This window comes from Crinia signifera, chromosome 4 (assembly GCF_055691185.1).
Source record: "Crinia signifera chromosome 4, ASM5569118v1, whole genome shotgun sequence".
Classification (NCBI taxonomy): Eukaryota; Metazoa; Chordata; class Amphibia; order Anura; family Myobatrachidae; genus Crinia; species Crinia signifera.
Window position 1 is genome coordinate 299,340,723 of NC_139220.1, and position 10,553 is coordinate 299,351,275.

The window sequence follows — 10,553 nt, forward strand, 5'->3', positions numbered from 1 at the left end:
TCCTTTTTCTTGTTACATATCGCCGTTCCTCACCGAGTGTCCCTCGTCATCTTTTTCTGGTGAACTTTTATAGGAACATGTCAAATAATTGGTTTTAAGTGTTCTATTTAACTGTGCAAGTGTAATGTATTATTATTTGCTGCCCTTGTGTGATGTGATGGTCGTAGAAGTGCTATACAAATATATATTTAATTTTTTGAGGTATTTTTTTTTTCTCCCACAAAGCACTGTTCTTACCCATGGTGCACCTCACTTACCCATGATTCTCCTCCCCACCTCACTCCTTCGTTTGGCCTTTGTGCAGATTACCCAGATTTTGCCGTCTGCTGTATTGGAAGCGTTTATTCAGGGTAATTTGCATTTTTCTTGCATTTCACTGCAATTTTTTAAACACTGACGACATTAATGAAGCTGTTTAGGGAAACGCAGGGTTGGCTGAGAATCGCCGTTAGGGCCGGCGATTCTCAGCCACGTTGAATAGGGTGACTCGGCGACTCCCCACGAATCCCCATGCATGGCGATTGGCAGCAAAAAACCGGCGATTGGCTGGCGAATGAAAAAACTGAATCGCTGTGACCAACGATTCAGCTCATTGAATACCGCCCGTTGAATACCGGAGCCCGCCGGCTCCGGAACGTGGCGAATGTGCAGCGAATCCAAAAAAGGATTCGCTGCACCTCGCAGGTATTCACATTGAATACCGCCCATTGAGTTCAGCTACTGCAACTACTAAAATTTAGATGATAGCGCCGCTAATACAAAATTAAGATCACCTGTTAATGCCGTATCCTGGTCAGTCGTTACGTACTCATATAAATATGTTGCGTTCATAGTCCAGAAAGTATTAAGAACACAGACCACGCTCTGTCCCTCTATGATTAGAGAATGCAGATGTATTAATAATAGAGACTATGTAAGGTGTATCTTTCTCTCACTGGATGCATTGCTAAATCTAAAACTAAGAAACCAGCCACCTTTTAAGAACCGTTCCATCAATTAAGACCCGCACCGAATGTACACATTTTTTATTTATTCATATTATACGCTCATCCTGTGCAGCAGCACTTAGTAGAATTTTAAAGTGTCCAGCAAAAGATCTTTTAAGTATTGTCGAATTTACGTATTCAGTGAGGGAGGGAAACATCAATAAATCCCCACTCTGTAATATTTTAAATGGATGTATTTACATTGGGCGGTCTCCGTGAATGGAGAGCCGCATATAAGGAGTTACCAGCGTCAGCCAGGCCACCCCACTGACGAAGCGCGTAGGGGCGTGGCCTGACTGACGCAACTGTGTTCGGAGGAGAGGAGTGTGTCCCCCGGAGTTCTGTGCAGCGTGGTGTTCCCGTCCCTGCACACAGCCAGTGTGTAGCCGGCAACCGTGAGTGTACAGCAAGGGGTCGCACACCCGCCATTGTTTCCAGCTTGCCAGTGTGGATATATGTATTGCCAGGTGGTTAATTCAGCCCACCGCAGATGAATTATCTGGTAATTAAGCACTTTTAAATATTTTATTTAAAATAAAACATCAAAGATACTGCACCATTGGGCGCCCTTTTCTTCTGTTGTTGTAGATATATATATATATATATATATATATATATATATACAATATTGTGAGGAGGCACTCCTAAGTAAATCACTTGTGCAAATGAGTGAAAGAAAATAATACAGCTCCGGTGCCCTCCTGGGTATAATCCAGCTGCAGCCGGTAATATGGACGGGGGGTTGGCGGCACTCGGAATAACGGACACCACAGGTTAACCCTTGTGTGGTCTCCGTTATTCCGAGTGCCGCCAACCCCCAGTCTATATATATATATATATATATATATATATATATATATATATATATATACAGTATATATGTGGTAATATATATAGATATAGATATATATACACTTTCTCATGTAGAGACGCAAGCACTCGCCACTTTATCAAAGACAAGACTTTTTGTTAAAAAATGAATGTTTTTATTCTCAACAGTGTCTTTAGGTATAATTCCAAATTCACCAAGCTCCGACGTTTCGGTCCTTGAAAAACTGGACCTTTATCAAGGAGCGTTTTAGGTGAATGAAAAAGAAGTTCAAAAGGGGGTTTAGGTGCAACACGTGCAAACCAGCCAGGTGCAGGAATGGAGACACCTGGCTGGTTTGCAAAAAGTCTTGTCTTTGATAAAGTGGCGAGTGCTTGCTTCTCAACATGAGAAAGTGGATATACATTGGAGTACGGAGTAACCTCTGGACCCCCTCGCATGCACCCCACCGCTGTTCTATTACCCCCAGTGTGAGTGCGGTCCATCTTTGGAATATATTATATATATATATATATGAATCCCCCCCCCCCCCCCCCCTGCAGTTGACCATTGACCAAGTTTATACTGCTTTTACTCTGTGTTTTGACAGTGTAATGTTCTCCCGTGAAGTTTGCGGCCAGAAATGACAAGTAGGAGGGGGGCCATCCCTTTTTTTTTTTTAGGATGTTTTCACCTATGAGTAATTTAGGTGCAGATCCATTATTTGGTACTTACTCATCTTTGCGGCCACCACTACGCCAGTTACGTTAGCTGCTACTTACCCGCTACTTAAGGAGCACCATTGTCCCCTCGCGGGCTCGCTTCACTCGTCATGCTTCGGGATCGGTGGCTCGCTCGCCATTACTTTACTAAAGGTAATAGATGGTGGCGTGGACGCAGGAGGGTGGCGTGGACCCAGGGTGGTGGCTTCGACCCACCATCGCGGCTCGCCGTACAGTACTTAAGTTCCATAGCCTGGCCGCAAAGATGAGGAAGTCTAGTACCCATTCTTTTTTTTAAATCATAAAATATGTAGGATCACCAAGACCAATTGTAGGACAGTCGCCACAAGGCAATCATCCCACAGTGGCTGGAGAAGTATAATACGGATTCCTGGTTATACTGTATGATGACATAAAGGAGATAGGGGCAGGGATAAAGGATAAACAGGAAATATACAATATAAAGGCGATATATGAAGCCCTATTATAATGTGACCCAGGTCTGTAAGCTGGAATGACAGTTGGTATTTCTCCAGAGGGTCTTATTCCCCTAATCCTGAGTTGTGTCACAGCTATTGCTCTGACTTATGGGTAGGATTTACCAGTAGAAGCCATTAATTAGAAATCTCTGCTTTGTCTGCTAGTATAAGCTACACAGCCAGCACTGACAAGAGACGATTTGTACGCTGGGTCTGTAACTGTGTCTGTGGCATCATATATCCTTCTTGGAGAACGTAAAACAGTGAGTATCACTTATGTATTTTTATTGTAATAAATTAATATTTATTTAGACAGATCCATTGGTAGAGAGCAGATCCTAGATCTCACACTGTAATGTGGAGGTGCCCTATCCCTTATTAGCTGGGACCCCAAGTCTCAAGGAACTGTTTTTCTTATAGCCCAGAACGCAGGTGCACATAGGAAAATGTGTATGTCTGTGGTTGGTGCAAAGAAAGGGAGATTACAGGTTATAGTCCTGGTCTGACAGACAGACAGACAGACATAAAGGCAGACAGAATGAATGCCAAATTGTCTGGTATTGGGGAAGGCCGATCAGGAGTACTGTAGCACTGCTGGAGGATGGAGCTTCCACCAGGGAAATGTGCAGGTGAGTTTGGGAAAGGACAAAGAGGTGCCAGCTGTAGGAGATTTGATTATTGGGGTACAGGAAGGATAGTCTGCTGCCGGGAAGCGGTCATCTATTAGAATGAACTTAGGTCTACAGTCATTACCCCACTAGATCGACTGGCAGGAAGGTCGACCTGACTTAAGGTCGACATGACTTAAGGTTGAATTTGCATAAAGGTCGACATGAGGAAGGTCGACTGGTCATAAGGTCGACATGGGGTTTTTCACTGTTTTTTGAGCCGACATGTGCCGACAGGCGGTATTTCATGCCCTACCATCCACTAGGGCGTGGAGGAGGTTATTAAAGCTGTGGCGAGCGAAGCGAGCCACCGCGCCCGAAGCATTGCGAGCGAAGCGAGCGATGCGAGGGTCCGATTCTCATTGCCAACTGTGTCGACATTCGGATAAAAAAAACAGTGAAAAACCCATGTCGACCTTATGACCAGTCGACCTTCCTCATGTCAACCTTTATGCAAATTCGGCCTGAAGTCATGTCGACCTTGGCCCATGTCGACCTTAAATCAGGTCGACCTTCCTGCCAGTCGACCTAGTGGGGTCGACCTAATGACTGTAGACCTAAGTTCATTCTGACAGATGTACCAATTCCCTGCTGCCAGGGTGATGACTGATGAACAGTTTGAGTTCTCCTTGTTGTCTAGGTTTGGCATGGGATGCAGTCATTTGGTCTACAGCATGATGGTCGACAGTCATTAGGTCGACACCATTATGTCAACATGGGAAAATGTCGGCATGGGTCTAGGTCGACATAGGAAAAGGTTGACGTGGTTCTAGGTCGAAAGCTCATTAGTTCGACAGGTCATTAGTTCGACAATGTCTAGGTCGACAGTCAAAAGGTCGACATGGGGTTTTTCACAGTTTCTTCGAGCTGACGTGCCGTCAGGCGGTATTTCATGCCCTATCATCCACTAGGGCATGGTGGGAGAATAAATTAGTGTGCCGAGCGCAGCGAGGGGATGCGGTGCACTTGAAACTGTGTCCATGGCTCGCTACACTCGGCACACTATTTTATTGTCCCACCGCGCCCTAGTGGATGGTAAGGCATGAAATACCACCTGTCGGCACGTCAGCTCAAACAAAATGTGAAAAACACCATGTCGACCTTTTGACTGTCGACCTAACCCATGTTGACCTAATGACCCTGTCAACCTAACCCATGTTGACCTAGACTCATGTTGAGCTTCCTGCATGTCTATCTTGACTCATGTCAACCTCAATGCATGTCGACCTAATGGTGTCCACCTAATGACTGTCGATCAACATGCTGGTGACCCAGTGACCGTTTCCCCTTCATCACTGGTAGCAATTATAGAGTTAGATGTAGGCAGTTATAAAAAAATGATTGTGCATCACCCATAACCATACCTTCCAACTGTCCCAATGTTTGTGGGACAGTCCCAATTTTTTGAGACAGTCCCTTGTCCCACCCGGGGCAGGCAGTGTCCTGCAGGGGCAGTTAGGAGTCCCCCTGCCCGGGGCTGCTCTGCTGAGCACAGCGTCCATTCCCAGAGACAGAGGGGATGGGGCGTGACCAGCAGGAGTGATGTGATTTGTAGTCCATGCTTCCTGAAAATAGGCCATGCCCCAAATTTTTGGGGTCCTGACTCACCTATAATTTCTAAAGTGTGGAGGTATGCCCATAACTGACAGTCCATGTGTCAGCCCCTGGGATGCTAGACCAGCATTGCTGGACCCTTCCAGTTTGGGTGAATATGCAAATAATTTTAGGATATTGTCCCAGTGTTGTAAACTGAAATCCAAAGACTGAAAGCATGTGCTCAGTACCAAACATGGGTACTTGGCAGCATTAGCCACATATCCGTCAGGACTGGATTCAGGCACAGCATACACTACATCCATAGGGAAACACAGGATATACCGGTGCACCTTTGCATAATGTCCCCATGAACCATTCGGTTTGTGTGTATGTCAGGGGTTCCCAAACGCGGTCCTCAAGGCACCCCAACAGTCCAGGTATTAAGTATATCCATGCTTGGCCACAGGTGACTTAATTGGTAACTCAGTCAGTCTGATTAAACCATCTGTGCTGAGCCATGGATATATCTAAAACCTGGGGTGCCTTGAGGACCGAGTTTGGGAACCTCTGGTGTATGTGAAAATCTGACTCCGATACTAGCCATTGACCACACAACCCGTGTAGAGCTTCCATTGTAATAAACAAAAGGTTAGTGCATTAGACAAAGCAGTCTGTGTTCTACAGAGCTTGCACTCTAATTGTATATATTACATACAGGATGATCATGAAGCACAACTTTAGTGTAAGCATTTTAGAGTTAATGTATTATACACACAGATGCCTAACCCCATAATACAGCTGTTCTCTCTCTGCATTAGATGGCAGCTATGCCCAGCTTGCAAGTGCTTAATATAACGGTCCTCCGGTCCCAGCCACAGTCTGCGTACCAGTACTCCGCCTCCAATCCCTCCTACGCGGACTACAGGCCTATGGATTCAGAGCTCATCCCTCTCCCCAAGGCGGCCGTCTACCTGCTCATGGCGGCACTGGTTGTGGTGGGCGCTGCTTATGCCATTATCGGACATCTCATCAAAGACCTAGCCCACGACATTGCAGGTACAGGACGGCCTTACGTTTGGTCATAATTCAGGTCTTGATTTTGTTGAGATTGCATGTTTAAGCAGCTACTGTACTGATACAGAGTCATATTGTAGTGTAACTGGCATTAAGGTTAGGGATGGCCATCGTTGTCATTGCCATCGATGGTTGCCATCGATGGCAATTCTGCAACTGGTCATCGATAGTGCTAAACTATCCAATGGATGACCATCGATATATTTACATATCGATGGTCATCTATTGTGTTTGATTGATTGGCCTTTAAGCCAATCAAAACACGAGGGCAGGGCTTCGCGGGTGTCGGGGGCGGAGCTATGCTCCGTGTCCCGGCACTTTGAAAAAAAAAAGCAAAACATTGTTTTGCTGTTCCATCGATGGAGGGAAACCATCTGGTTCTCCCCCATTGATGGCAAAAGTATTTGACATCGGCCATGAACCATCAATGATTTTGAATCATCGATGGTCGATGGCCATCCCTAATTAAGGTACGTGAGGCATACCTCCCAACTATCCTCGTTGCCGTGGGAACGTCCTGGTTTTTGGGGACGTTCCAGCAGCCCGCCAGCGTCTATTCATGCCCCACAGTGGCGAAAACGGGGTGTGGCCTCGCAGGAGCATCGCAAGTATAGACCACGCTCCCTTTAGATAGCCCACACCCCCAGAATTTTTGCCACGCTTGCCAGCCTACCTCCTCCGGCTGCCTCAAAGTTGGGAGGTATGTGTGAGGCCCGTTTGGTCATTTGCGTGCAAGCAGACCTGTATGGATACCCAAGATAGCGTTAGCATCTGAGGCTGATGCACATTGCTGCTAAATGAATAACCCCCTAATGGGTTTCAGAAAGTTTGCTGCTATACCTGTAGTTACAACACTGCAACTCTGCCCTGTTTCTATGGGGCCTAGTCATTAATAAAACATGGTGGTCTTGCACAAAGTAAGACTCGCTACAGTTTACATTCAACTCTAATGGACCAAGTATTTCCCTGGTACCAGGACTGCTGCTTCGAAAAGCAGAGGTCTTTCGATCGCTAACATACTGTACATGCTTTAGGGACGTGCTGGGTTTTGACCTGGGAGTGTTACTGCACATGATTTTGGATCCTACTGTAGAGTCCAATTAAAATTGAATGGTGGAGCTAGTAGCGGCAGTCAAACACCAAAAACTTTATCGGCACCTGACGACTTACTGTATCATAGCTAAGCTAGTGTATGGGGACAATGTCCTGTAGCAGGATAACTCCTGTGTTGCCGTAATGGTGAATGGATACCTTACATAAAACATGTGGACATTGTTTCCACGTCTATAAAGGAAACATTTACCTTAATAAGCATTTATGTCAAGCCTGGTCAACCTGTGGTTCTCCAGCTGCTGTGAAACTACACATCCCAGTATGCTTTGAGAGAGTCACAGGTTGTCCATACCTGCCTTATGTCGTAAAGCTTGTATAGTCAGTAAGAGAAACTATCTTAAACACACATTTGCATGTTCAAACTCAAGTGCAAAATAGTTTGGGGGGGGGGGGGGGGGGGGTCTGCAACTTGCCATAAACCTTATGAATGATGTGTGTAAGGGTGTAACAGTGTTGTATATATTGAAAAATGCATGATGCAGACCATTGCTGTGCATCTCATCTCCAACATTGTCACCCCCTCTCAGACTGCATCCTAGGCCCCCAGATGGAAAGCAAGCATCACACAGTGCAGGAACTGAAGTCAGCAAAGAAGTCTCTTCTACCCGTATCTATGGATAAAGTGAATATCTATTGTGTGCCCGCTCAGCCTGAGGTGTGTGTAACTATGTGTGAGGACAATAAGACTCACCTGCCGGCGTCATACAGCGCAGACATTGGTCAGCGGAAATTGTCTTTACAAAACGTTTGAACTCCACAAAAACAACACTTGTTCCATTATGTATCCTATATTCTTCTTACAGCCAATGAGGAACAGGCACATTACCTGGATGCTTTTGTAACTTCTGAAGCGGGATGTTAATAGCAACGCAATTCACAGGATCCTGTACAGTCTAACATGTAAGCCGAGAGAAATCATGGACCTTCGCCATAATTCCCTTAGTACTTTGCAATTAGTTATTGCGTATTGAAAGAAGCAACTATGGATTCCATGTTTCTTCTCAGACCAGACGTCATTCACACGATCCTGCCTAAGATGATGTCCTGCACGCGTTTTACCTCTGAGCCAAGGTCTGCTCTATGGAACTTGGAAAATATTTTTGACAAAAAGGTGCCATTTGTTTCTGTAAGGGGAAAGGGGAACTTCTGCAGACTGTGGTGTGCCACTTTCAGATACATTTCAGAGACTTCAGCTCTGTTTATTTTCACAACTCAAGAAAAGGGGTTCACTGCGAGATTTGCCAGCAATGTTTCCCACAGTCGCTGGCGGACCTTGCGGCTAACTGGTTTAATAACAACTCTGCCCAGAAATGATCCAACACCCTTAAGTGACCAGGCCGTCTAGGGCTTGAGTATTTCCCATGGTGTTACATGAGACCTGTATGGACCAATTGTGGGACCGTACGCAAAGAACTGTTTAAATAACATCATCGGGGAACCAAATCCCTCTGTATTTTCCATTTGTATTGCATTACTTATGTGTTTTTATTCACAAAACCTTCTTTCCTTACTTTAATGTTATTTTGTTCAGAACATGTGTATTAATGAGCATGTAGCCAATTGCTCAAATCGTGTGTATGAACGATATATCGAACGATGCGCGTACCCAGCGGTCGTTGGTAGAGGTCGCTGATCTTTCCTGCATTGCAGTGCCCAATTGTTAGCAATGTGTACAATCGTTTCATGTGTATGCACGATGAACGATTTGGTAAAACTGATTGGCTGGCTCCCTCTCCCTCCACCATTGTTAAAGATCAATAGGTCATGTGTAATCGTTTGCTCAATCGTTCATCATTTGACATCAAATCGTTTGTGCAGGAGGTTCAGAGGAAATCGTTAACGAGATTGAATCGTTGGCCAAATCTATCCGTGTGTACGCACCTTTACATAGGCCTGCGTGTGCCTGTGTTGTACAGGTCACAAAACGTTTCAAATTCATTCTTTAGAATAAGAGGTACTTGTTTCCTAGCACGGCCACAATCTTAAGTAATTGTGTCCCTTAATTAAGGGACACGATTACCCCGATGGACCCGATTTCTTTTGAAATCAGGTCCATTTTGCCGGCTAGGAAACAAAAATCGGGGGCATCGCGTCGGTCGGGACCATTAACATTGGTCCCGACGCGACAGACGCGATGCCCCCGATATTTGCATTGACTTCAATGTTAAAAAAATTTTTAACATTGAAATCTTGTCGGGAACGGTAAAATATCGGGGGCATCGCGTCGGTCGGGACCATTAACATTGGTCCCGACGCGATGCGACGCGATGCGACGCGATGCACCCGATTTTTACATAGGATTCAATGTTAAAAAAATTTTTAACATTGAAATGGTGTAAAAATGTAAAAAAATGTGACATGGGTCAATATGACCCATTTCACATTATAAATGTCCCCGTCGTCGCCCCACGATAGACGGCAACCCGAAGCGTGGCGAGCGCAGCGAGCCCGCGAGGGGCGGCGGTACGCGTCCTCCGACCTTTTCATGCCCTACTATCCACTAGGGCGTGGAGTGAGAATAGAATAGTGTGGCGAGCGCAGCGAGCCCAGCGAGGGGACGCGGATACCTTCACAGGTAAACGCGTCCCTTCGCGGGCTTCACAGGTGTCCGTGGCGACGCGGACACCTGTGAAGCCCGCGAAGGGACGCGATTACCTGTGAAGGTATCCGCGTCCGCTCGCCACGCTTCGGGCTCGGTGGCTCGCTGCGCTCGCCACACTATTCTATTCTCACTCCACGCCCTAGTGGATAGTAGGGCATGAAAAGGTCGGAGGACGCGTACCGCCGCCGCTCGCCACGCTTGGCAAGCGTGGCGAGCGCAGCGAGCCCGCGAGGGGCGGCGGTACGCGTCCTCCGACCTTTTCATGCCCTACTATCCACTAGGGCGTGGAGTGAGAATAGAATAGTGTGGCGAGCGCAGCGAGCCCAGCGAGGGGACGCGGATACCTTCACAGGTAAACGCGTCCCTTCGCGGGCTTCACAGGTGTCCGTGGCGACGCGGACACCTGTGAAGCCCGCGAAGGGACGCGATTACCTGTGAAGGTATCCGCGTCCACTCGCCACGCTTCGGGCTCGGTGGCTCGCTGCGCTCGCCACACTATTCTATTCTCACTCCACGCCCTAGTGGATAGTAGGGCATGAAAAGGTCGGAGGACGCGTACCGCCGC

General features: G+C 46.6%; 1 protein-coding gene across 1 annotated transcript; it reads left to right on the forward strand.

Moving 5' to 3' along the window:
• The first annotated feature begins 3,104 nt into the window (after nt 1-3,104).
• LOC146072815 (uncharacterized) lies at nt 3,105-9,774 on the forward strand. Its single transcript, XM_083180012.1, has 3 exons — nt 3,105-3,258; nt 6,018-6,255; nt 7,914-9,774. Exons 2-3 carry the CDS (start codon nt 6,018-6,020, stop codon nt 8,135-8,137), a joined length of 462 nt encoding a protein of 153 aa, XP_083036138.1. The 5' UTR covers nt 3,105-3,258; the 3' UTR covers nt 8,138-9,774.
• The last annotated feature ends 779 nt before the right edge of the window (nt 9,775-10,553 follow it).

Coding starts and splice junctions, on each gene's coding strand:
- LOC146072815 (XM_083180012.1), top strand. CDS start 6,018: ATGGCAGCTATGCCCAGCTTGCAAGTGCTTAATATAACGGTCCTCCGG. Junction 6,256..7,913: donor CCTAGCCCACGACATTGCAG/GTACAGGACGGC, acceptor ACCCCCTCTCAG/ACTGCATCCTAGGCCCCCAG.